The sequence below is a fragment of the Netta rufina genome (assembly GCF_964035555.1).
Source record: "Netta rufina genome assembly, chromosome: 28".
Classification (NCBI taxonomy): domain Eukaryota; kingdom Metazoa; phylum Chordata; class Aves; order Anseriformes; family Anatidae; genus Netta; species Netta rufina.
In genome coordinates this window covers 2,730,217-2,757,821 of record NC_140152.1, presented here as the reverse complement: position 1 = coordinate 2,757,821, position 27,605 = coordinate 2,730,217, and the positions used below count along the sequence as shown (strand labels likewise).

At 52.3% G+C, this 27,605-nt stretch overlaps 1 protein-coding gene across 1 annotated transcript; it reads right to left on the bottom strand.

Annotated features, from left to right (window-relative positions):
- Positions 1 to 6,621: 6,621 nt before the first annotated feature.
- On the bottom strand, positions 6,622 to 26,149 carry PIAS4 (protein inhibitor of activated STAT 4). Its single transcript, XM_084302458.1, has 11 exons — positions 26,089 to 26,149; positions 22,830 to 23,265; positions 17,262 to 17,346; positions 15,514 to 15,555; positions 15,022 to 15,112; positions 14,560 to 14,688; positions 14,348 to 14,453; positions 10,886 to 10,959; positions 10,548 to 10,708; positions 7,591 to 7,721; positions 6,622 to 7,249 (listed from the first exon to the last, which is right to left on the bottom strand). The coding sequence occupies exons 1-11, from the start codon at positions 26,113 to 26,115 to the stop codon at positions 7,044 to 7,046; spliced, it is 1,488 nt and encodes a 495-aa protein (XP_084158584.1). The 5' UTR covers positions 26,116 to 26,149; the 3' UTR covers positions 6,622 to 7,043.
- Positions 26,150 to 27,605: the final 1,456 nt, after the last annotated feature.

Here is a 27,605-nt window from a genome sequence, read left to right as displayed (position 1 = left end):
CCAGGAGCGATCCGTGCCTGTCTCGGCAGGGGGGGGTCCCACGCCTTAACCCCCCTGAGCCGTGCGAGGGACACGGAGGAAAATCCAAGCGCCTGCAGCCCCCCCCCCCCGATCGTATTCTGTATATAAGCACCGATTTGTTGTCATTGTTGTCATTTATTATTATTATTATTTTTTTCAATTCAGGTTGTGATAAAGTGTTGCCAAAGATACTGCTGAGTTACGACGTTTCAGGAAAAAAAAAAAAAAAAGGAAATGAGAGGAAAAAATAAAAAAATAGAGCCTAAAAAAAAAAAAAAAGCAAAGAGCTCCAGAAATCAAACTGACACATTAAAAAAAAAAAAAAAAGGAAAGTTTAAAAAGAAAAAAAAAGATTTCTGCCTGGTTTTCTTTTTTTTTTTGGTACAGAAGAGGAAAAAAAAAAAAAAAAACAGGCCAGGGCAATGGGGCCGGGGGGGGCACAGATGGCAGCGAGCCCTGGCCCCTAAGCTGGGGGGGTCTGTGGCTCGTTTGGGGTCAGCAGTTGCAGGGGGGGGGGTCCTGCACTGGTTTCACCCCCTGCCAGGTATGGGGGGTATGAAGGGGGGGGGGCACCCCAGCTTTGGGCTCCTTCCCCCCCCTCTTTTAAAGATGCTGCATCCCCCCCCCCCCCCATGGCACCAGCGCAGGGGCTCAGGCCCCACAGCAATGGGGCTGGGGGGGGGGTCCCCAGCAGTGCAGGGATTGTCCCCCCACCCTCAGCTGGGCCAGGGGGGGCTCAGGCAGTGTGAAGGGGAATCCCCCCCCCAGGAAAAGGGCTCAGCCCCCCCCTTCTCCTTCAGTCCCCCACTCCCAGTGCCGGCGCCCCCAGCCCCAGGGTCATGTTCCCCCCCCCCCCCGTAGCGCTCCCGAGGCCTGATTCGACTATTTAAAAAATATCTATCTATATATCTATCTATTTATATTTTCGAGTTATTATGAAAGTTTTTATTTAAATAAAGAGGAACACTTTAAAAAAAAATAAAAAAAGAGCAGTTCCCACATCACAGGACCGAGCTTTCGGAGCCGGGAGGGTCGGCGGGGTGGGGTGGGGGTGTTTTTTTTTGGGGGGGTGGGGGCTGCTCGGGACGAGCAGCAAAAATGCTGCAGCAAAATTCAGTTTTCCAAAAATTATATATATATATACACACACCCCGAGAGCCGATTTGTTCTGGGGCAGGTGGGGCACGCGTGAGCCCGAGCCCAGGAACTAAAGCGATTTGGTGCCAGGAGGCAGAGAGGAGATTCGAGATGGGGCCACAATTTTTATTTTAATTTTTTTTTCTTTTTCTTTTTTTTTTTTTTTTTTCTCTGCGTCTTTATATATAATCTATTAAAAAAAAACAAAAAACAAAAAACAAAAAACAAGAGGTTTCTCTTCTTATAAAAGCACTCGCAAAGGTTCATCGGTTTTATGTGTTCAACTACTTTTTGTGGTATCTGGGTAACGAGCGAGGTGAGAAAAGCACAGAAAAGACATTCCATAGATTGTAACTTTGATAGCTCTTTATAAAACGTGTGGGAGACGAGAAAAAAAAATAAAATAATAAAAAATGCACTTTTGGGGGGGGCTTTAAAAAAATAAAATATATATTAAAAATACGCACGCAGCCGCTTGGTCTTCTTGGGAGGCAGAAACGCTTGTCGGGGGCAACAGCCACGGGGGAGGGGGTCCTTTATTTTGAGGCTATTTTATGGTTTGCTTTTTTTTTGGGGGGGGGGAGATCCTCTATTTTGAAGCTATTTGAGACTATTTTATGTTTGTTTGTTTGTTTGTTTGTTTGTTTTTATTGGGGGGATCCTCTATTTTGAGGCTACTTGAGGCTGTTTTATGGTTTTTTTTGTTTGTTTGTTTGGAGGGGGAGATCCTCTATTTTGAGTCTATTTAACGGTTTTGGTTGGGAGGGGGAGATCCTCTGTTTTGAGGCTATTTTATGTCTTTTTGGGGGGGGGATCCTCTATTTTGAGGCTATGTTTTTTTTGTTTTGTTTTTGTTTTTTGGGGGGAGGGAGGAGAGATCCTCTATTTTGAGGCTATTTTATGCTTTTTTTTTGGGGGGGGGGAGTTAAGATGAGGTGGGGGAGGGATGTGAGGCAGCCCCGTCCCCCCTGTTTGGCCCCCCCCGGTGCCCCCCATCCCCGCTGATTGCCTTAGGGCCGATTTGCCCCCTCTAAGCCGCTTGCGGCGCCGCTGAGGTGCGAGGGCCGGGGCCGTAATCCCGATTTTTGTGTGCAGATTAGGGCTGGGGCAAACCCTGGTGTCCCCCCCCCAGCCCCGGCACGCAGATGGCCACGATTTAAGGGGCCTTTAGGGCAGGGGGGGGGCTGCAGGAACCACAACAGGCTGAAAATGGGGAAGCTGAGGCAGGTTCGGGGGTGGTCGAACAGTTTTGGGGCCGTCACCTCCCCCCCAGGCTCACGCCTGTCCCCACACAGCCCCAAACCTCTGGACACCCCCATGGGGTCCCCGGGACCCCCACCCCACTCGGGGGGGGGGCATCGCCGGCGTTATAAGATTAAGTTTGTGTCATAAGCTTCCTAGTTTTCGAGGCCGCTACGAGCTTTGGGGGTTTAATCCCCCGGGATTAGGTGGCCAAGTCGTCTTTCTTAGCGAGACGCCCTAATGCCACTTAACACCTGGGATCCGCGATATTCATTAGGGACGTCGGGGACAATTAGCGGCAGAAAAAAAAAATAAAATTAATAGGGCAGGGTCTATTAAGGCCCCCCCCCAAGGCCTTCTGAAGCAAAACGGCGGCTTAATCGGGCAAATGCAGCCCCGCTGCCCCCCCCCCTCCCACCGCAGGGATTAAGCCCCATATGTGCGTCCCCCGGGGGACCGGGACCACCAGGGGTGGTGGTGTGGGCACCCCGGCTGCTCAGCTCCCCCCCATGTCCCCCCCTGTGACAATGCCAGGGGGTGCCAGGCCCCGATGGGGTCACCCTGATAAAAGGGGGGGGGTCCCCAGCAGGGTGCATGGGGACACGGGGTGCTGGGGGCTGGCTCTGGCCCCATTGTGGCCTGTAGGGTTTTGGGGGGGGTCCCATGGGGGTGCTGGTGGCATCCACAGAGCTCCCTCTGAACAGGTCCTGCATCTGGGGGCCCCCCCCCCCAAAAAAAAAAACACAGCCCCCAAGCACAGGGCTACAGGAAGGGGACACGGGGAGCGGGGAAGAGGGGGGGCGAGGACGCGGGGGCCGGGGACCCGTCCCCACCGCGCTCGCTCGGGCAAGGAGAGGCGGGGGGCAGCGGGCAGGGCCAGGGGGGGCAGCACCGGGGGGACCAGGGGGGGCCCGGCGGGCAGCGGGGGGCAGCAGGGGCAGCAGCAGCCGAGGCCGTACAGGGCGTAGGGGTGGCAGTAGCCGATGTTCACCGCCAGCCTGCGAGGGGAAGCAGAGCACAGGGTCAGCCTGCAGACCCCTAAAAACCACCTGGACACCCCCTTGACCCCCCCCCAACCCTCTTCCCCAAACCAACCCGGCTCACCTGCGGATGCGCCTGCGTGCCCGCCGGCGGTGGTAGTCGCCCTTGGCGAAGTCGTCCAGGTTGGCGGGGTGGATGGCCCAGAAGTGGCCCTTGCCGTTGTCGCTGCGGCCGGCTTTGACGAAGCACTCGTTGAGGGACAGGTTGTGCCGCACGCTGTTGCGCCAGCTCTTCTCCTGGCACGGCAGGTGCCGTCAGCCACCACCAAACCCCCCCCAGGGTACCCAGTGCAGCCCCTCGGTGCCCGCCCTGGCCGTCAGTAGGGACCAGAGTGAACGGCGCCTGACCGACACCGAGAGCCAGCCCGGCTGAGCTGCCCGTCATGAAACCATCGCAGAATTTGGGGGCGTTTTTCCAGCAGATGAAGGTCAGGAGAGAGATGAGGTGAGTCCAACCTCCCCCTGCCTCCCTGTCTCAGCTCTGGTCTGGTGCTTGGCTCCCAATCGCTCCCCCCCTGCCCAAGCACCACGATGGGAGGGGTAAAAAGCCCTGAAAACAGCATTTTTGTCATCTCCCCCCAGCCCTCACCTTGTTCTTGAAGTAGGGGTACTTGTCCATGATCCACTGGTAGATGTCGGACAGCAGCAGCTTCTTCTCCGGGGAGGAGAGGATGGCCGTGGAGATGAGGGCGATGTACGACTGTGCCGGCTTGTCCCCGGGCTCCGCAGGGGGCCGGGGGGCTGGTGGGGGGCTCGTGCTGGAGGCAGGGGGGGCGCAGGGCCCCCCAGGATCCCCTCGTCCTGATAGCAGGTACTCAATGGTGAAGGAGGCCCCGGGCGGGCGCGTTCCCCCCGGCGCCGCGTCCCCCATGGTCCCCGCAGCGCAGCCGGGTGCCCGCGAGGGGAAGGGCTCGCAGGCCAGCCCCGATAATTAGTGCAGATTACAGGGTTTGCTAATTGTGTTTTCACAAACGGGCTGCCTTTGCAAAGCAGCCTGTTTATCTGGCAAAGCCCCGGGTTTAGCGGGATTTGGGCCTTTAAGCCTCATAAATAAAATGATTAATCCGCTGGAGGTGGAGGAATTCAAAGTGGCAGCGAGGTGCCCGCGAGGACGGGGCTAAAGGAGACCCCGCGCCACCCCCTGCCCACACCTGCACCCTGGCAAAGGGGAAACGCACCCAAAAGAGCACCCGAAAGCCCCTATTAGAACCCAAAACCCCTCATTTGCACCCAAAATCTCCAGCAGGGACCAGAGGAGGCTCTGGCCGCCAGCACAGGGAGCTGTTCGGGGCCAGGAGCAACGCGACAAGCAGACAGCGGAGTTAAATGTAAATCTTTCTTTTTATTTAACAAACACTATAATTTGAACTTTGAAGAATGTGTACTGAGGGAAAGAAAAATAATTTTCTTTTGTTTTTTCTCTTCTCTTTACAAAAAAGAAAAAAACAGGATATAAGAAAAAACATATGTACAGGAAGAGCTGGCCAACTCAAACAGAAAGCAGTAACAGAAGCATGATGTTTCCAAACAGTGGCTTGGCCTGGAAAATTTAAAAGCAATTAAATTAGAATACAAATATTAGAAAAAACTGGACTCTAAAGCTACTGTGAGCCACAGAACTTTATACAGCAAAACTTAATTTTTGAGTTCTACCCAATTTTTTTCATTTGGAATCCCCCTTCCCGCCCCTGCCCCCATTTAAACCTGAAAACATATTGCTTTACGCACAAAAAAACAAACAAAAGAAGAGAAGATAAAGAAAAGTCTGCCGTACAAATCAGAGCTTCTCTGTGGGAGCAAGACCGGGAAGAGCAAACGCCACGGACCTGCCCTGGGGGGACCCCCCAGCTCCACAAGGGGCCAGGGGACAGAGGGGACAACGCGGTGCTTCTCCGCAGGGCCCCCCCGTTTGTCCCCCAGCTTCACTCTGGTGGGATACGAGGGGCAGGATGTGGAGATGGAAGCCCCAGAGATGCTGGGTCTATAGGCTGAAGCTTCCTCGAGAGCGTTTAGAGGTCAATTCCTCGCTCCGTCCCTAGACGCCTTCAGGTAAGTCACTAACAAGGACTTAAAACAGTTCTGGGTGGAATTTGATGTTTTTTGTTTTTTTTTTTCTGACCCAGGATGAGTGCTCGGGAAGGCGCCGCCGCGTGGTTCTGCCTCCCCAAGCCCGTCCCCTTCGCTCTCCACCTGTCCCGTGGGCATGCCAAGGGGCAGAGGCGCCGGCCAGCTTCCCTCCAACGCTTGTTCTCATCCCCAGATGAGAAAAGTCAGCAAGGTCTAAAGCAAAACAGACTTCAGAGGCATTAGTGGGAACAGCAGAGCTGCTTACGCAAAGTCAATTACAAAAATTCTCTAAGACAAAAGTCAAAAGGTTACCATTTGGAAACGCAAAAAAAACAACAACAACAACAACAACTTTTTGCCATCAAGAGCATAGCAGTAGCTTTGGGTCTGGGACCAAAGCCTTGAACAGAGAAGTGGAAAGTCCAGAGGCTGCGAACGCGTGGCCACGGGGCTCCGCGCGCCGTCCCTCGGCTCTGTCCTCGCCGCCCTGCCCAGCAGTGCCAGCGGCGGGCTGCGCACCGGGTGGTGACTGAAAGAAACCTGAATTGGAGATTACCGAGGTAGTTGGCTAGAAACTGAGATTCCCCCACCTGGCATTTTCTCGAAGGCCCACGCATCCCTCGCCCGCCCGCCCCGCGCGCCAGGGGTCCAGCTGTCCTGCAGGGCGCCGCCGCCTCCAGCACCAAAACCTTCTCAGGGAAAAGGGAATGCGCAGCCCTTTGAGTCTTCAAAAACACCAAGTTATTGCACTTCAAAAAATACAACAGGTTTGTGGTTCGAGCCCTCCCCACCCTCCCTCCCCCATGGCTTCTGCTCAACTAAAACGATTCACTACGCACAAATTTCTACGTTACCTTCGGGTCGGGTTAAAAGATTCGAAACGTGTCTCTTTACATGAGGTGCAGAGCTGCTCGAGCTCCTATCTAGAACAGTGCGATTCCAATCAGACGTCTCTTCCCTTTCGCCCCGTGCCCCCCAGCCCCACCCCTAAAAACCCCCCCTCTATGCTCGCTGGGTTATACAAACCTCCCTCGCCCACCCCCCCCAACTCCTCTCCCATCCCTCCCCCCATCCCACCGCCCCCCCTCCCTCCCCAAAACATGTCCAGCAAAACTTGTAGATAACCAGGAATGCTTATTTCAACAAGACAATAAAAATGCACACAGCTTTGGAGATGCACGGGAGTCGGGTGTCCTGGAGGTCTGCAGGTGAACTCCACCGAGCTGAACGGTCCTGGTGCAGGGCAGCAGCGAGCCGCGGGTTCTGGCTGCCTTAAGACACTTCCCTTACTTCAGACTCCGGTTTCAGGGTCAGGCTTTGAGTGGGGTAGTTTTCCAACCAAGAAGCAGCTCAATGGTTTTATTTATTTTTTTTTTCTCTCTCTCGTTTTTAATGGTTAATTTGGAATAGGAAAGTCAAAGGAGATCGGGGAGGGAGGGAGATGAGGTGGGAGAGGACATTCTCCCCCTCCTCCAGTTTAATAAGCACCAGAGTATTCAAGTCTGTCCGTTCTGAGATTCAGAGCTGCTTCCGCAGTCAGCAGGCAGAAACTAAACCTTTCTCGTAAGAGCAGCGTCGTTTTGGTTGGGGTCCGTCGTCGTCGTCGTCTTCCTCCTCGTCCTCCTCCTCTTCCTCCTCCGACGAGGAGCTGTCCAGTGTTAAATCCACGACATCGGCAGTGGCCTTGCCGTTCTCACCGTTACCGTTAGGGGTGGGCAGCAGCCCGTTCACATCTGAGGAACCTGAGAGGGGGCAGGGAAGAGAGGACTAATTAAAACCCCTACTAATTAATTCACGTCCAGTTCGGGGGGATGCTCTGACCCTCGTGGTCTCTCGTGGCTGTGCAGTACTCGGTACAAATGGCACATTAGGACAAGGCTCTCGGGCACCAGGTTTGATTTTTTGGGGGGTCCTGTATGGAGTCAGGACCTTGGGATCCCTTTTTTTTTGACCCCTTCCAACTCGGGACGTTCTGTGTTCCCAGATGTCACGCAGCTCTTCACAAGCCCCCTGCAAAACTAGAGCTCCCCAATCCGTGCACGCTGCCTACAGAAATGCCAAGCCTTTATCTCCAGATGCTCACCTAGAACTAATATTGGACACTGAGGGCTGCAGCTCCGTTCCTTCTCGGCTCTGATGGGACACCAGGAGCCATCCACCAGGTACTCTATTTCATCTGCGTCCTCACATTCGGTCAGTATCTTTGACAGGAGCCTGGACGGGAGAGAAGATGCCATCTATTAACCTTGAGGCCAGCAGCAGCCCTGGCCAGCAGCCTGGAGCTTCACCTTAAATAGCCTTCAATTTAAGAGAAATTGGGCATTAGCAGGAGGCTGCCGAACAGACAGCCCTCGCAGTCAAGAGCTCGTTTTATTTCCCATAAAACGAGTGCAGGTTCTGACAACGCAGACCATCCCAGTCCTTTCTGACAACGCACCTAAGCCATGAACTAACGTTTTAATTACGTGCAATTAGAAGAGCCTTGCCCCTTCACCCAGTTTCCCCAGTCTGTGGTACCCGACCCAGAGCCCTGGCAGGGCTGGTGCCAGGACAGCCCCATCGAGACGTCCGCCAGGGCCACAACAGCCCTTTCTGCTAGGAAATAAGGCAGCCAACAAGCAGCACTGCGCTTCCTATTCGTATTTCCCAACGCCACCACAACAATATATGCATCTACACACACAAAAAAAAAAATCATTCACCTCTGGGAGCATCCCCAGTGCAGGCACCCCGAGGTTCTCGGTCAGACACCGACCAGCACGAGGGGCTCACTCTGCCTCACTGCACCTCACACCCTGGGTATTTGATCTTCCCTGGTACCATTGGCCTGTGAGGTTTGCTTGCACCTGCTCTTAAACTGCCCTTCTGCAGGGTTGTTCACCTCCGGGTTGGGGCATTTCCTTCCAGCACTAAGAAATGCTCATAGCAAAAATCTGAGAAGCCCAAGGGAGCTGTTGGTGGCACGCGTTTCTGCCTTCTCCCAGCCCAAGGAGGAGATGTGGCCCCGCAGACAGCCCTGTCCCCTACCAGAGCACCCACCACGGCTGTGATTTCAAGCTAAGCAGGCCCTGAGGATCTCAGACACGAGCAGCCAGCCACCTCCCTAGGAACTACGCCCCTTTTTTAGCTACCAACATCCAGCCGTGACTAGCAGGTTCCCTCCAGCGTACTGCCAGGAAGCTGAAGGTCACCCCTCCATCCAACAGAGCCAGGACCAAAACCCAGCCCTGAGCACTGCAGAGCAGGGGCAGAACAACGTGCTGAGCCTTCAGCAGTGACAACCAACTCCTCTTCCTCCTCCTTGTCCGAGAGGGACAAGCAAGCGTGCTGCTGATCCGCAGAGGTTCTCCACAATCCAACCCCTTGTACTTTCCCCTTCAGCCTCAGCAGCTTTGTTGGGGATCTCAGAAGGAACTGGATTTTCCTGTTGGTGTTGGCCGGAGGACAAAGCAAACAGGTTATCTGTGCCCAGGCTGTTTCGGGCTGCCTAAAAAGCCACAACCGCTGGATGGGATCAGCACCTACGAGCGCAGCGCTGCTGGGAACGCGCCACCCGGGCTGAGCCGCCTGCTCACTGCACTGCCCCGTGCGCCGAGGGAGCTGGAAGCACCCGAGCAACCCCTCCGAGCTCTCCCTGCATCGCAGAGAACCTGCATTAGAGGCCAATTATCCAAGCCACGAGGGCGGAGATCGGTTCCCAGAAGCTGAGAGCCGCACACCTCGCTGCACCTCGGCTCCACCAGCCCGCGGCGCTGCCGGCAGCCGGAGCACCCCCAGGGCTGGCAGCGATCCCAGCCCATCCCGAGCAGCCTCCCCGCCTTCTGCAGCAGCAAAGCTTCAAGCTGGGGGGTGGGTGGAGGTCACCACTCGCATTAGTTCCCTTCTTCCTTCCTTTACTCTTGAACAGAAGCCAGGCAATCTACCGAGCTCTCCTCTAGGGACGGCCTCTGGAGCCCACGCTGCCGGGGCCGATGAGCGCTGCAGGCAGATTTATTTTTTCCTGGCTTGCCTCAGGTGGTGGCTGCTGGCAGCCTGGCTCCTTCTGCAGCCTGTGTACAGGACTCCATCCACCAGGTCTGCAACCAGGAGAGGGAGATCTGCTGGGTTTGGGTAACCCTCTCTGCAAATGGCTGCATATTTGAGCTCTCCAGCGTAAAGACTCCCTCGGACTTTAAAGGATCACCTGCAAAGTGTTCTTGTAGGGCTCAGCCACAGCACCCAGCCCTCCTGACTGATGACAAGACCCTTGTTCTTACCAAAGTGCACAAAGAAAAGCAAACTCCCGTAGCTCTGGACCAGAGTTAAACACCACTCCCATACAGACTGAAGGCTAGGTGACAAGTTGAGTGTCAAGTCCAAAGCAACCTTCCCCAAATTCATGTTCGAAGAACTTTTGATGGGGCTTGCATTTCTTTCCTCACCCTTGTCCAAATGCGCTTTGAAATTTACTTGCTCTAATTCCTTCCTGTGCTTTTATAGATAACTATGCCAGATTCAGAGCAAGACCATAGAAAGAGAGCATTCCTAATGCAAATGCTGCACTTGTTCCTCTTTCTTGGGGGGCTACACGTTGCAGGATGTCTGCTATAAAAGCTGGCAAAGATTCCCCCAGCCAAATTCTTAGAGCACGCCAAGAATTGCTTGCAAGCTTACAAGCACCTGACACCAACAAGAGAACGGGAACATGGTTCCTATCACAAATCACCTTATCGGGTGCTCATAAAGTGGGTTTATTCCACGCAGCATGACCTCTGTCAACCAAGGCAGCTAGCTGTGCGGGTTCAGCAGCCTGATGAAAAGAGCGAGGCAGTAAATGCTCGGTTCTTAAAACGCTTTCGTGTAAATCAAGAAGGGCAAACTGACAAGCAAGCCTTGCTCTAACACACCAAGACAACCACGTGGGCACGTTATGCAGGAGCAGAAGGCACTTCCAGCTTTGTGTTGAGGCAGACTTCAATCAGATGCAGAGACCAAAAAGCGCAGTGCCACGCCCGGCAGAAAGAAAAGGAAGAGGCTGGGGATAGAAACGGATGCACTCACCCGTCAATTATTAGCTGGTCGTAGGGCGCTGGTTTGTCACACACAGGACACATCCATGTGGGCTTTTTCTCGTTCATCTGAAGGTAGAAGACGGCATCAAAGCACTGCAGATGTGCGCAGGTCTCTGCCCGGCACGGCACAGACAGCCTCATCTTCACTAGCTGTTGGAGCAAAGAGCAGAAGATCAGGGACAAACCCCACCCAGGCCACCACCAGACAGCTCCTCCTCAGAGCCTGAGACACCAGGGAAGGTCTGACAGCTCACAAAACAGGTCTGGCAGTAGAATAGGATTTCTTGACAAAAAAAAAACAGAGTAAGATGTCTTGCAGGGACTTACCGGACAGATGAGAGAGACACGAACCCCTGTAGTGGCTATTTCACTGTCCGGGTCCAAGCGTAGCTTCTCTTTTACTGCAGTAAGAGTAGAGGGCACAACATTTAACAGATGCAAGCTTAAACCTGGCAACAACGCATCAAGAAGCTCACCGACAGCCCCTGGCTGCCTACAAGTCATTTCCACCGCGGATGACAAGCTCTGCCTGTCAGAGCCAGGGAATGCAGGGGACAGAAAGTTCTTGTACCAGCCAGGCCAGGCTCGTGCAGCCTTCAGAGCTCAGTAGAGCACTGCCTGTGCTGCCTGGCTAGTCAAAAACCTTGGGCACGATGTGGGCACGATGTAGTGCAGGCCAGCTGTCTGCTAGGAAGCTCACGTTTTCTTACAGTCCCCAGCCCCTGACTTGACTCCCTTCCCAACGAGCCAAGTGGCACGGGCTGCCCCTCATCCAGGGAGACCAAGCGAAGGAGATTTAGGGTGGATTTAGGTCCATCCCTTGGGATGAGGGCAACCAGGTGCACACCGACCACAAGTTACTGTTAAGGCTCTTTGAGCAACTCTGCTACCTCTCACGTGAAGCTGCAGGCTGGGCAGCTGGAGCACAGAAGGAAATCACACTGCTGGGCAGCTTTTTCATGTTAGTATCGTAACGAGGGAGTAGATTGGGAGTTAATTTTGTCATTATTTGCCCTCAGAGAGCCTGCAACACCCACATACCTGGGCCTCCTGCTGTTTGGGCAGTTGTTCTGGCAGAGAGCGAAAGAGTGGACAGAGCTCTAGCACGCAGCAACAGCCTCCCAGGAAGAAGTCAGTTTAGACTTGCCTGCTCGTTAGCACAAGCGGGATGGATTTTATTCCCTTCCGAGATCAGTGGCAATAGGGAAGGGTTAACTGCATGCCCCTGCTCCCTGCAATTCTGAGAAAGCCCCCCCAGAAGTGAGCAAGCACGGGATAGAGTCAAATTGACAGGAAATCGGGATTTCTCCATCCAATAAACAAGCCTCCTCCTAGTGCTACTGGGCTGGAACTCTTTAGTTTACATGCTGGCCAGCTCATCTCTTCCAGCAAACTCTTGCACAAGGAACCACAGAAAGACCTAGATGTACCAGGGGAGGCAGCTCAAAGAGCAAGGCAGCCATGCAAAAAGCAGCGATCCTGCATCTGCTGGGAAAGAGTCAGACATCAGGGAAGGAGGGAGAGCCCTGCCCCTGCTGCCACGTACTGAAAGGGAAAAAGGAAAACCCAGAGGGGCTGCAGGGAAATCAAAAAGAGCAGGTATGCAGCTCCCACAGGGGAAGGTCCTGCCTCAAGGTGCAGAATCAAACCAAAGTGAAACGACCCCACGACTCCTAAAGAAGAGCTGCTGCTGTTGAAAAGGCCGAGGACACTTGCATCACCCTATTTCTTTGGAGCAAGTCAAGCATTTATTTTGACCTTTGCAGATCATAACAAGATATCTGCAGACAATGAGGCTGCATGCAGTTTTGCAACACGCAGCTCTAATTAGAGTGAATTCCCAGATGTGAAATTCTCACACGTCTACAAGGTTTGGTGTTGCTTTCTTCACGTTAGGAGGATTTTCATCCGAGTTTAATTTTCACAAAGGTTTTTTTTTGCTAAGAGCACGTTCTGTGCATGAATTAGGATGCATGGAAAGGAAAAATGGGCTTTTTCCAGGACCTCCTGATTAGAATCAAGCTGTCTTAAACTGCTTTTGGATCCGCAGCCATGCATACAAGCATCTGTTTGCAGACAACGTTCCTACTAAAGTCAACAGAAGCATATGCAAAGGAAGATGAGTCAGCCCCGAGATGCAACCCAAGTCAAAGGGGAGCTTTAGTAAGTACTGAGGGATATTGCAAGGAGCTGAAAGGGGAATCGTTTGCAGTCCAGGCCAGAGCTCTAAAAGCAAAGTTTACAAGCTTTTTGTGCTTGTTGGTTTCAGATGTCCAAACAACTTCCATGCAGTAACAGGCCAAACGAAGTGAAGCGAAACGAAATAATGCTCCTATTTGGTTAAACTGAAGGTTGCCAAGTGCAGCTCATCTCTGCCCCTACACCCAGCCAAAGCTGTTAGTTATCCAGCTCAGTTGAACCGGAGGTTTGTTACCAAGTGGAAAAGGCAAAAAAAAGCTGCTTTCAGAACCTCTGCCTGCCACTTTCAGTTCAGGAAGCCACTGTGCAAACGCTTGCTTTGAAGGGAACAGAATACGCTGCTGAGCCTGCTTTCAAGAAGAGCACAGTGTCAGGAGGAGAGGATCCTCCGCATTTTAAGACAACTCAGAACCAGCACCTGCTCGTTCGTTTGAGGTTCTGATGGGCACAACCAGTGTTCTGAGAACAGGGGATATTTAACAAGTGGAAATTTGTGTTTCTCACATTAATAGGTAAGTGCTGGCTGTCAGTGGGCTAATATGGTCAAGACTGCCACGAACACCATCTGCTGTGGTATACAGATGTAAAAGTGTGTGTGCGCTACAGGTCTGCTGCACTTACACACGTGAAGATCAGAAGGATCAGAAGTTTGGCTAGAGCAGCAATAAGCCCCACGAGGTAGATTAGCCATCTGAAGACCTGACATGCCTGAAATCATCTCCCCTGTGACCTACGAGCTATCTCCAAGATCATGCTGCTTACACCTGGTAAGAGTTGTCCATCATCTAAAAAGCATGTTTTAAAGACCATGATGATCCATAATGTTAGTTCTCTGATGCAGAACTAAATACCAAGAACGGTCTCTCCACTAACATTAAATAACTGGAAGTCTTCCAGACTCTCTGGAGCTGCAAGCAAGTCCGATTCTGCCTCGAAAAAGTAATTTCCCCTCACATTTCCATAATGTTTTTTTATTTGCCTCATACCATGATGATTTACCTGAGTGGTCTAGGATAAACATCTCTCGGGATCATCTCTTCTCTGAAGCTGGCAACGCATTTGAAAGTTCTGTTGGTGAAATCCCACTGCCAGCCCCTAGGATTCAGGGGGTGGGGTGGGCAGCAGGACATTTTCACCAGGATCCCTTGCTCCAGAAAGCTCCTTTGGATATAGTGCGGGTCAAGGCCGAGGTGCTGTGGCAATGTTCATCAGCTCATAATTATTCAGATGAAGGCATGAAGCCATTCGCATCAGAATGACACCGGCCCTCAGCGGCACTCATCACGATATAACCTGGAGACAAAGCCTAAATCCAACTACGTGATGCAGAGCTTCTGCAGAGCCGTGAGAGACACACGCTGCTGAAATGCTGCACTTGCACACGGGTTTGGGGCAATTTCATACGACTAACAAACATCTTAGCAAGCCTGTTCAAACAAAAAGTGTTTTTATACAACTGGAGGAAAGCAATCGCACAGAACCAGGCGGCTGTTCCCGAAACGTTTCTAGCAGCCTGGCTGTTAGGAATGCTGCAGTGTCAGGGGCATGCAGTGAGCCTCCCCTAGGCACCTCTCGGGCAGACATACTCACCAAGTGCTTTGCAGAGCTCGGGATGTTTGATTCCGATGGTTTTCAACCTCTGCAGCAGCTCTGCCGAGGTCATCTGCCGCACTAGGTACAGCCCCACGGAATAGCTCTAAGGAGGAAGGAAAAGAATGAGGAGAGGAGGAAGGGGAAGGATGAGCACGGCTGCTCTCCTGCACGTGCTGGTGCAGTTCTGTGCAGCTCCCTTCGGCACGTACCTTCCCGTAGTTCCCCCAGGTGACAGTGATGCGGTTGGTGGCTGCAGACAGGTACATGAGGTGGGTGAGGTTGATGGGACGACAGGGCCTCTTCGGTTCCACTCCGGGTTTGTTTGATGGATAGTAGCCCTAAGGCAGAAAGATTTGTTGTTTGTTTTTTTTGTTTTTTTTTTTTTAAATGCTGAAGATGCTGCTGTTGGGGAACATTTATCCAACAGCTTAGCTGAATTCTAACCCACCCGCAGTTTTCAAGGAAAGGGGCAGAAGGGAGCTGAGCAGCCTGACCCAGCACAAAGCGAAAAGGATCAAGTCTTTTTGCAAGGACAGTTTATGAACGCGGATAACCCCTCAGAAGATTAACCTTGAACTAAGTCATGCCTTTTTATAATCTGCCTTCATCAGAATAAAGAAATACTTCCACCAGTCCTTCCAAAGCTGCAGTGCCGCCCGTCCCCAACTTACCGGCACCGAGCAGTAGCTGTGGTTCACTTTCACCGCGATGTTCGGGGGGTACTGGTCCTCCTGGGGAGCACTGGTGTCTGTGTAACAGATTCTGCAAAGAAACGACACCCCGCTTAGCATCCCCACGCTGCTCGATGCTTCAAAGCTCTACACGCCAACCAGCAGCCAACCTTTACCACACCAACCCATGCTCCCTCGTCTGGCCAAAGCCAAGCCAATTCCACTCTGCTCTCCAGGTTTTCATGCAGCCTTGAGATTTGGGTGGACAAATCCGACACCCTGCTGTTTTCTACCGCAGCACTAACTCAAGTGGTACATGTAAGGAGAGGTTAGAAAGTAGAGTTTAAGACACTTGCACGTAAACAAGCAATTTACTGTAGGTTATCTTTACAGCTACAAAAACCACACTGAAGGTTATTCTCTTTGGGTAATGCATTCCCCTCCTCCCCCCCGCTGCACTTCACGGTAAGTTAACCCCATGCTCAGACATACCTTAGTACAACCTGAACCGATTTCACACCGGGTTGCAACTCCCTAGTAAATTAAGGAAGAAACAGAAACTTATGTGAAGACAAAACAAAATCGGCCATCACCTTCGTCAGACTCAAGAGTCTGCTAATTTTAAAAAACAAATCTTCAAAGAATTACTTCCCACAATTTAATTTATTCAATTCTCTCTGCAGATATCAGCAGCCCTGTAAATATTGTTTCCTAATGCACCATCCTACAGCCTTCCCCTGGGCTTTCAAAACTGTAAAACTGTTTGAAGAGAGGTACCCATTTGCCTGGCGTTCTCTTGTTTGTAAGCATTTATAAAAACTAGGTTTTAAGGTCAGGTGTATCTGACTGCGCCTTCAAGACTTTGTTTAATAATTCAATTAAAGCTGTTCATGCAAACCAAGGAATCTGTGTATTATGGCACCAGCAGAACAATTTATCACTGCTAACTTCACTGGTAATGTTTATAACAGTATTTCAACTGGTATCAGGAAAACTACAGATCACAGAACGAGGGGATTTTATTAGGTGGCTCTATACGCAGGTACCAAACACACTCTGCACAGGATTCAAGGCACTAGGTGAGAAACCAGAATTAGCCTCGATTTCCTTCTGAAAGCCTTTCACATTCCAGTTCAGTGTTTTGGCATAATTTTTGTTTCATTTTGGGGTGGAGGGGATGGAACCCAAGCTCAGCTGACAGTCGGGAGCTGATGTGACAGTTTCAGATGTGCGTGGAAAGCACCTGGATGCTACCAGAGGCAGGGGAAGATCCTCACGCTGCACGATCACTCCAGACAGGGAACGACACTCATCGAAACCCCTGCTGAGAAACTGCTGTACTGAAGATGTTCCTGATGGTGGAAGTTTTCTCACAAACCCAAATACACGTAGAACAGAGCATTAAGAATCAGCTACAGTATGTGCAGTCTTTTATCACCCTTAAAGCTTTCTGTGGGTATCGTTTCCTCTCTGTTATGTCTTTACACAGCTTCCCCTGCACTGCTTCTGTTGACTTTCTCCAACAGCAATCAACACTGGATAGTCAAGAAACACCACCTTCCTCTGAGTTTATACCAGCACGATTTTACTGGGAAAAGAAGTACTTGAAGATGCTTTTATTTAAAGTATTTAAAGGTGATACATAACGCCTGGTTGTGGAGGACCTTTTCTGCATCGTTGGCCTCTCGTGGCAGCAAGGACCAAAGCAGGTCAGCGAAGGAGCAAGCCTTACTGCCTGCACTGACGTGTCTCACACGTTTCATTGTTTAAATCAAAAGTTGGTTCGTGACAGAGGTCAGGCTAAATCCTAATCGGTGCAAGATGTTTGCCTATGCAGTTACTATAGCACCCTGTGCAAAACAGAAGCCTTCTTTCAGATGCAAACAGCGTTACACGGCGAGCTTTTGAACTTTTGATGCAAAGGAAAAATCTGCAAATATTCACAACACGAGCTTAGCAGAGAATTCGGGTCATCAACAATTTCATACTTCTTTTTTTCCCCTGCTCAAATACACCGTTCAAACGGGACACTAGAGGAGCAGAAATGAAACTCAGGGACTTAGACGGGAAGTGTTGTACCCCCACACCCCACAAAAGCTATTTGCTTTACATTGGATGTGGCCGGTCTGCTGGTATCCTCAAGTGTTTCCATGCAGGGACCACGAGCTCCCACAGAGAGGGAACACTCAGGAATTAGACAGCCTCCATTTCTCCAACTATTACCACGCGGTGAGAAGTACCTGGAATTTCTGATCAACTCCACTTGTCTCGGGGTCAATGCAAAAATGCACGGACTTTCCTGGAGCTTCTCATTGTTCTGTGGGACTGAAGAGGGAAAAAAAAATGTACATCAAATTGGCAATAACTAGCTCTTACACTGCTAAGCACGAGGTGGTTTGTTTTTTTTTAAATGTTCTGAGCTCTGTTTATGTCTAAGTCCTGTCTGCCTCCATACAGCTGCACAAGAGCTCCTATCACCACACATTCTCATAACAAGATAATAAACCAAGTTTTGGTAAATGTGCCGCTGATTACAGCAGTGCTCGTTTGGTTTTTGGCCTGTTTTTCGGGTTAGCACACTGATAGCACACGGTGGATTTGGTCTTTTTTTTTTTTTTCAATCCTTTCTCTCCTCAAATAATCAACAAGCCAACACGCATACGTTCATATGAGAACAAATGTCATGAAAGCATGAAACTGTGAGGCTGATTCTGGAAAGGAAAGAAAGAAAGAAAGAAAAAAAAAGGGATCAACTGGGAATAAAAGAAAAACACAAGAAACAAAGAGACAGAACACTGTTCACAAACACCTGGAGTTGAGGGCGTGTTTTATAGGATGTTAGAGCAGAAACGCTCAGCTGAGAACCCAGCACTAATTGGTCTTTTATCCATACATAATTCAAAACCAAACGCATTTAGTGTGATTAACGTTGAGCTTCAGATGTGGAAAACCTGAGACTTCCACTTAGTACCTTTTATTGAGTTCTAGCAGAGCACATTTGATTATCAGAGCGTGTTTCCAGCTAAAATCAGGTCCTGGAGCTGCTGAAAGTCCCAAGATAAACACGAAGAACAGGAAGTGACAGAACAGTTTTTTTCCTTTTTAATCAAGAATAGTGGATTTTAAAGTCACCGGCTAGTTTACTCAAAGCCAATATACCAGAATTTAGGATGTAGGAAAATGTGCTTCTCTGTGAGCAAAAACAAGACGAAGGCAGGACAAAACCTCTGCAGCTCTAAGATCTTGAAAGACGCAGTGACAACCCGATTCACTGACTACATATACTTCCCTTTGATAATTCAGCTTTAAAACTACAAAAGGAGAATTCATAAATAATAAAAAAGTCCTTGTGGACTTTTAATTGAATTTCAGTTTCCACCTAAGTGCCTCTTGACCAGAACAACCAGCCAGAAGCGGAGCGTTTCCCAAGGACTGCAGCACTGGGCACTTTCTAACAACAAGAACTAAAGTTTTTTTTTTTTTTTTTTTAATATAATTGCTTCAATAGCTGCCTGTAGGCAGGCTGCCCTGCTGATTGTTGAGCTACACAAAAACAAGGCAAACCTGGGGATGCAAAACAAAAAGAAATTCATGTTGTTTTGCATTTGTATCAGCTCACCTGGCAAATGCTCCCCTGCTCTCTGAGCAGGGCACTGCCTGCAGAAAGAACCGGGACCCTCAGGGGATGCCCCCAGCACCACAACCAGACCCCGCGAGGGATCCAGGAGCCTCCGCTCACCTCTCCAGGGCAGCTTTCCAGCACCCCCTGAATTTCCAAGCAGGCCATTTGCTCATCCTATTGCACACCAGGCAGCAGCAGCAGCAAGTACTGCTCCGGGGCTGCGCCTTCCTTCACTCAACCACCAAAAAATCACCTCTACCAACACTGGGGTACGATGGCAAGCTGGCACAGCTGGCTATGGTCTGACCACAAGTCTAAAAACAACCATTTTCCCATGTTTTTTCCCTGCAGCTACTCAGTAAAAGCTCCTTGTGCTTGCAGCATGAGAAGTCAGATCAATGCGTGCTGCCCCGATGCGAAACACCCCAGGGGCACTTCTCCACCACCCCCACGGGCACCTGCTGCGGGCTCGCACAAAACACCCCAATTTTAGAAAAAAAAAGCTGGAGGGAAGACAAAAAAATAAAATCAGCAGCGATCAGGACTGGATGTTTGAGGAAAGTGCAGGAGAACATCCCCAAAAGATGGGGGAAAAGCTTCTGCAAGACAGAGCTGAGCAATGAGCTTGTTTTCCTTCAACACCTTCATTCTGGAAAATCAGCTCCACCTCCCCTAGGTACGCTTTTAGGGTACCCAATCCGCTCTTCACATCTTTGATGAGCAGCCAGAACAATATTTACACGTTAGGCTTTTGAAGCTAAAGGGAACAGCTCTGTCTTCGCTCCAGGACCGATGTCTCGGCACCACAACTCAGCTCCTGGACCTGCACGAGCGCTGCTGGGCTCAGTTATTTTAACAGTTGATGATAGCAGGACATCGATTTTTATTTATTTATTTATTTATTTTAAAGACTGAGCTTGATCAGCAAGCTTCAGAACAAGAGAAGACATCTAAACCCAAAAGGCCCTGGGGAACCATCTTCAAAACCGTAGCCCGATGTAACTGCAGAGGGCTCCTGTTCCAAGGAGCCAACCTAACCTGCAGCTCCTGCTCCAGCCACCCGAAACAGGGACTGCATCGACGGCAGGGCTTTGAGGTTCCCCTGCTCCAAGGTTTTCCTTCTCCCTCTAATAACGACCACGTTCCTCGCTGTTACACTTACTGACCAACCTCGCTCAAGGCGTTACATGCTCCCAGCACAGATTATACTGCGAACACTGTGGCTGGATCCCTCGAGATGTCAGAGATGTGCTGCTGCCAGGTTTCTGTGGGGCTGAGCTCGTTGCACACCCCTCTTCTCACCCCTACACCCCCAAAGCAGTCCATGCAGGGCGCAGTCCCACTCATTTTTCCCTCCCTGGCTACAGGAACTGCTCTGACTGAACCGAAGGGCACTCGGCTTCGTGCAGGGGCTACGTTGCCACTGCTTCACCCACAGAGGTGCCAGAGGGTGAGCACACCCCGCAGGCACTGCAGGACACGGCAACGCTCTGCTCGTTAGCTGCTAAGGCAGGAAAGGTAATTAGCGTTCGCTCCCTCTAAAAAGGTGTCCGATCAATCTTAATTTTAAGCTTTACCTACCCGAGAGAATTGTGATGATTTACCTAAATTAAAAGGACTCTTTCGTGTTGACATCCCCAGACCGAACCAGAAAGCTGTCTGCGTGCAGGTAGCTCGGATGCTAAACTCCAAGTGGCTGGCGTGGTGTGTGCAGCCCCCAAATACGAGGGAGTAGCTGCTTCACGACGAGCCTAATCTACTTGCTTTTAGCTGAAGCCACCTTTGTCTACAAGGACAAGGGTAATCCGACCCTTCTTCAGGGAATCGGCTTGCCTGCAGACCGAATGAGGCATTGCCCACCTCACCTTCCATCTCAAGGAGGCGAGAGAGCCTTTAATTAACAAATGTGCTTCCCATCGACGTCAGGAACATAAATCAGGCTTCCTCTATTCCAAGCAGGGCTCTGTGCTTAACCCCCTCGTCTGTAGCCCGGGGAAAGGCGCTGCCCAAGCAGCAGCGAGGTGTTTTTAACCAGAGCAGTCTCTTTTGGGTACTTCCATGTTACAAATCTCTGATTTACGCTTGGTGTGGACACAGCAGGCAAACCACTCGGTTCTCCTCGGATCCATTTATTTCCCCTCCTGCCCCATCCAGCCCACGTGGGGCTGTGCTACCTGGCGGCGTTAGAAGTGGTTCCAGAAGCCCGTCGCACCCAGGAGCTCTGTGCCACATCTAAATACTCCCAGCTGTACAGAGCAACAAACGCACCTCTATTTCCTGGAGTGTGGGCAGGAGGAATTACAGCTGCGGCCCACCAGGCTGAGAAAATCATGTGGAAGACATCTAGGGGTGATCAACAGCTGACCGGGACGACAACTGAACATCTGCTCAATGCCCAGCTCCTCGGCACCCATCCCCAGGCAGAAAACTCTCCCATCAAAGGGAAAATTAACCAAATATGCTTCAGGGAGCACGCCGACCCAGGGGAGGCATCAGCTAACATAGAGGTGAGATATTAAATTTAATGAGACCTCGGATCTGATACAGAACATCTCACGTCAGCTTCTAATAAGATCTATTAATCACCGCGAGTAAATCCCCGCTCCTATCTCCGGGTGTTTCCACATTTTAGAATTGCTTTTCTTCAAAATATTCCACTTGCATTTCTGACTAATAAATGCCATCTCACACTTAGGGCTGAATTAGCCCATACCCCAAGCAGCATTTAAAGGTGTATCTCAGTTTTACAGTGGCTGCCTCCTTCTGACTGTTCAAACGGTCACAGCCCTAACACACCAAACCTTCAAATGAAGACCAAGATCAGGATGACTTTGTCTCCAGAAAGCTAACCGAAACACAAAACTAACAAACTTGCTTGTTTCAGGGCTAGTAACAGAGCCAGGTGTAATAAGGGAAAGTCACACACACAAAGGATAATAAGCATATGGCAGAAATTATCAGGCAACTTAAAAAGGAGGTAAATGAGCCTAAGGGATAACAAACTAGCTTTGAGGCAGAAGAGAATAAAAAAAAGAGTCTGATGAAAAAGCAGGAAGATGGAATTAAGGAATTGTAAAGTGTAGGCACACGGAACAGAAGGCCATTTCCTGAGAACTGAATTCCCTTGATTTAAAAAAAAATAAAAGACAGGTTTAAGCATTTGAGCTGTGGTCTCACAAGGTGCACACACCCCCATTATCTGTATACCTGGGTAACCCCAGGCAGCCACCTCACACCTCCATTTCCATCACTGCAGCCCTCTGTGCACCTGCACGATCCTATCTTCATGTTGTTGGCTTTTATTATTTTTTTTTGGAAGCGTTTCAGAAGGTTTTTCAGCCAAGGAAGACCAGCTCCCCGAGCTCCTGCGCTTCCCAGCGAGGCCTGATGTTACCACGTCCACCGAGGCACTGAGGCTAAGCAGGCTACGATGCCAATTCTCCTCTGTACGTGCTGTCCTCACTACAAAAACCTTACACACAACCTCTGGGACAACACTCTTCATTTCTCAGAGTTAAAATAACTAAAAAAACCAGCCTCCTGGCCCCAAGGTGGGAGAAAGCCCTTCTTACAGTTTCCCAGTTGCTCCTCAGAACGCACAGCATCACGCACTAAGCACTATCACAGCCAAAAAAAAAGAGTCAGAAAAACTGTTTGAAGCGTGTACCACCCCCTCTCATCCCTAGGAGATTTTGGGTCAGGACTGTTCAGCACTAAAAATCAGCATTAGTGGGGAAAATGCCAGCGTGCTCGCTTAGCCCAGGTGCCACAGCAGCACAAGAGTTCTTCCATCAGTGCGACGTTACACAGGGAGGGCAGGTAAGGAGTCACAGAGAAATTCTGCAGCTCTGCCCACCAGGGATAAGCAAGCTGCAGCCAAACAAGGCAGGCTTTCAAACCACCTCTCAAAGCGACCACGTTCTTGTTCTAAGGCAGAAAGAAAAAAAGGAAATATTCTTCTGTGAGCTTAAAGCACGAGGGAAGGAGGAAGGAGGGAGGGTGTGGGACGCCCACCACAGGTCAGATCCATCTCCTCCCGTCACACGACTTCAGAGAGCCTTGAAAACACTGCCACCTCTTTGACACTGAAACCTATTTCGGTTTTCTCTCTCCGAGACCAAGCGTGGCAGAAACAGACGGGTGTACGGAGAACTCACCTACGTCTGGAAACACCCGGGGAACTCACCTAGTTCTGTGGGCTTCAGCAGCTCATCCAGGGTGGTGTAGAAGGGCAGCTTCACCAGGCGAACCTCGGGCTTCACGACTTTGGGTGGCAACCTGCCCAGTCCGTTAAGGTATTTCCCGTAGAGCGCGGGATAGTCAATATTGGGAGTGGAGATAGAAGTCCTAGCCACGGTGCTGCCCCGCTCGTACGCCGAATGGATGGAGAGAGCCTCGGGGGACCGGTGCTGCTGCGGCTGGGGCTGGGCGGCTTCGGAGCTCTTCTTGGCGTAGCGAGTCTCGTAGAGTTCCTTGATTTTCTTGAAAACCTCGGGGCTGCAGTCAAACTGGACCAATTGCAATGCTCTGGTGACTAGTTCATGCTTAAGTCCGCTTTTACTCCTGCCAACAAAACCCAGCAACATCTGAAGATCTGAGACTCGGAAACTCATCACCATGTTCTGGGGGATAAAAAATTAGAAACGTTGGTACAGCGATACACAAAGGCAAAAGGTCCGCTCTCTACAACCTGGAATCCAAAATGCTAAAAATCCCTTCGAAGAAAGGCGCCCAACCCCGTCAGCCACCCGATCAGCGTGCCGGTTATTAGGCACCTGTCTGAGCACAGCAGAAATCATCAGTGAAATCCCAACGGGCTCACCCACACCGGAGAAATGCCATAAACGCTGCCTGAATTACTGCTCCACGCACCAGGGACCCCAGGGGAGCAGCACGCGGTAACTCCTCCACCCTGCTCAAAGCCTCCAAACGTCCCAGGCATCTTTGGGGAAGGGAGCTAGGTTAAAACCTTTATCTACAACTCATTATTGCAAAGAAAAGGAAGAAAAGGATGATGAACTGAAAACCAGCTGACGTTACGGTGACCTGGGGCTGCCAACCTTTGAGCAGAGTATCACCCACGTGCCGTTCAGATGGGCAAAACCCCTCAAACTCGTCCTGTACCCGCAGGACTTTGAAGAAAAGGTACCTAGCTGAGGCTACCCAGAGATATTAGGAGGCTGTTGAGGAGAGGAGTGTGTTCCCATGAGAACGGCGCCTCTGGATTCCAGGCGGGGGCTTTGCCAAGCACTCCCCCACGCTCCCAGCCAGCAGCTGCTGCGCTGGTTATTATGGCTTTCGGTGTTTTGATAAAGCACTAAAACCAGCTCCACCTTCACCAGTTTGCTCTCCTGCTGCTGGGGAATCTCAGGCGGCCTCTGGCTGTAAGGCTCAAGCTGCCCTGAAATTATACCCGATAGGAACCCGGATTTACTCCCTCAACACCCTGCCCAGCGCGTGGAAAATGCAAGAATTCAAGACGTGGCCCCAGCAAGGAGCAGAGACGCAGCAGGTCTCTTCTCTCCGCTCTTTTTTAACGCATGATCATCCCCAAAAAAATCATAACTCTGTGGAAGTCAATGGCAGTCCTGGGATTTCCTGGAATGAAAGACGTGGATGATTTATTTAGCTGAAGAAAGCCGCAAATGAATCCAGAAACATCGAACATTCGCTTTCAGGTGTGTGGGAACTATGCTACAGAGATAATGCCTGTGAAGTGTCCCGAAATATCTTTAATAGGAGGGAAAAAAAGGGAGATAGCTTTAAAGATGAGAGAAAGGCTGTGTAATTGGGGGAACGACAAGATTCAAGAGCTCCGGATCCACGTCACGGCCCCGCTGGGTGCCACCTGCACGCCCCTGCCCAAATTCCTGTGCCTCAGCCTTCTCTGAGTACAGAGAAGGGAGAGCATTGCCCTCACTGAAGCTCCTGAAAACAAAAACAAAAGCAGCAAGGCTGTGCAGCACTCAGGCAGCAGGGGAGGCAGAGAACAGCGGACAGGTTCTTGTGCTTGCTGCTCCGACACCGCCGGTTGCTCAGGACTTTTGGTGCAGAAAGCGAAGTTTGAACCACCAGACTTTTCTGGTTTACATTCAGAAGGGTTTACGGTCCAGGCCGGATTCAAGCAGGGACAGCATAAGTTTTACAGAAAGCAAACGTCTCATCGAGGCTCGGATCTGCGTAACAGTCCGAGGGGTGCTTGGAGGGATCCCGTTAAGGACAGAAATCCCTTCAGGTTATCGCCAGCTCCTCCCTTTGAGGCAGCTTCGTGTGCGAGCAGCGCGGAGCCGCGCTCAAACACCTGCTAAGGAGGTGCCAGCTGAGGTCCTGGAAGCACACCTCCCTCCAGAGGAGAGCTGGGCTCCCAAAAACCACGGCAGAGGCCACACAGGAGGCAGAGGGGAGCCCGCAGCACCGCTTACAACAGGCTCTGCACCTCTTGCTGCGGCCAAGCAGCCCCACGGCGCTCGTTAGCTGCTCCCACGGGGGCTAAAAGCATCCCAGCTCATCCCCGGGGACAGCGGAGCCCCTGCCAGAGAGGAGGGGGGGGCAGAAAACCGGGACCCAGGAAGGGGGCCAAGCCCCCTGGGTGAAGGGCTTTGCCCTGCAAGGTTATTGCCCCCAGCCCCCCCCCCCAGGAACAGGGGGGAACAGGGGTTTTGCCCCCACAAGGTTTTCACCCCCAGCTCCCACTTAAGAGCAGGGGCTTTGCCCCAACCCCCCCCCCTCAAGTAGGGGCTTCTTCACCCCACAAGGTCTCACCCTCAGTACCCCCCCAAAAACCAGGGGCTCCATCCCACGAGCTTTTCACCCCCCCCCCCAGCAGCAGGGCCTTCACCCCACAACGCTTTTCCCCCCAGCCCCCCCCCAGCTGCAGGGTTTTTCCCCCCAAGCCCCCCCCAGCAGCAGGGGCTTCCCCCCACGAGCCTTTTACCCCAAAACTCCCCCAGGACCACGGCTTTTACCCCCAGCCCCCTTGGGAGCACGGGGCCCTCCCCCTCCCCCCTTTTTACCCCCCCCCTCAAACCGTTCCCTCCCCCACCCCCCCCCCACACCGCCCCCTGCCCCCCGGGGCCGTTCCGCCGTTACCGGGCAGGAGCCACCCGCGCTCCTCAGCCCCTGGCTGTGTGTGTGTGGGGGGGGGGGGGGGGGGGGTGAAGCTCAGAGCCCCCAGCCCCGGGCAGCGCCTCAGGGCTCAACCCGGGGCCTCCAACCCCACACCGGGACCCCCGGGGAAGGGAACGAGGTGGAAGGCGCGGGGGAAGGGGGGGGGGGGGGGGGGGAGGCCCGAGGGTGCCGCCCCCTCCTCTCAGCAACGCCACCGCGCCGCCAACCGCGGTCTCTCCGGGTCGGGAAGAGCCTCGGCTGCTCCCCCAGCCCCGCTTCGGGGGGGTTGAGGCCCGGTGCTGGGGGCCGGGGGGGCGCCGCCGCCGCCGCTCACTCACTTTCGCCTCCACCAGCTCCGCCGCCATCTTGGCCTCCAGCGTCCACCGCGCCGGGAGCCGCCGCCGGGTCACGTGACGGCCTGAGGGGGGGGGGGAGGAGGAGAGGGGCGGGGCTTCGGCGAAGCGCGCGCCGCCCAATCGGCGCGCGCGCGCGCGCCCTTCTCCCCGCCGGCCGCTGCCCCCTCTGCGCAGGCGCAGTCGGGTCCGCCCCGCCCGGCAACGCCTGCTCGGGTTGGCTTAAAGGGGCAGCGCCCCCGAATTATTTTTTTTGGGGTGGGGGGCGGGGAGGATTTCTCCCTTGTTGGGGGAGGTTTTTGGGGTTTATGGAGGCAGCAGAAGCTGTGCTGCACCCCCCCGTCCGCAGGGCTCGCGGTGCCTTGTTGGAATAAGGAGGCTGCTGGCCGGGGATGCTGTGGGGAAGGGGTTTTGGGGAGCAGCTGCTGGGGATTTCCCCAAATGGAGGCGCTGGGAGGGGGGAAGTAAATTAAAAAGCTTCCAGGTGTGGCCTCAGCCGGGGATCTGAGCAGTGTCTGGCAAGAGCTGAGGGGTGGCAGACAGAGGGACATGGCCAACCTCTTCTCAGGGCTCTGTGGGGACAGGACAAGGGGCAGTGGCCACCAAATGGAGCCCAGGCAGTTCCGCACCAATACGCCAAAGAACTTCTTCCCGGGGAGGGTGCCGGAGCGCTGGGACAGGCTGCCCAGGGAGGCTGGGGGGGCTCCTTCTCTGCAGATCTTCAAGGCCCGTCTGGACGCCTCCCTGGGCAGCCTGCTCTGGGGAACTGCTTTGGCAGGGGGTTGGGCCCAGGGAGCTCTGAGGGCCCTGCCAGCCCCTGCAGTTCTGTGGTTCTGTGTGGTCATCTCTGCACGGCTGCTCTGGGGACCCAGGTCCTTGAGAAGCTCCTGCCATGCTCCCACCTGACACCTCCAAAGCGCAGGTGTCTTCTCCTGGCAAGGTTCTTGAGCAAACCACCCATGGTGATGGCAGCCCTGAAATCCAACGGCCTTTCTGCACAGGTCAGTGCTTGCATCCCATTTTTTTCCGTGTTCTTGGGGAAACAACCTCTCAATAACCCATCACCTATTTAAAACACCTCAGGTGGAGATAGAAATGATCGTCCCCAAGCCCGGTATTGTTCCCCCCTGGGGTTTGATTGCTTCATAGATAAGTGTGGGGCCAGAACGTGCGCAGTGGTGACCCTCTTGTGTGGGCTGGCAGCTGCGGGCAGAGCTATTGGAAATAATTCCAGTGGTTGGGGTTAAAAAAGATGCAATGGGAACTGGATCTTGGGAAGGGGAAGCTCCTGGGAAGCCAGCTGAGCATCTACTGCTCGTGCATTAATGGCAGCGGCTTTACACAACAGGGGACGGACCCTGCGGATCCTTGCTGTTGGAGGACACAGAGGTTTTCCAGCACTTTCCTCCCTCTCGTCCTCAGCCCCATGAGCTAATTAAACAAAAAGACAATTAGCTGGTTTCCCAGGCAGGCCGACATGTTAATCAGGCTGCCCAGCATTC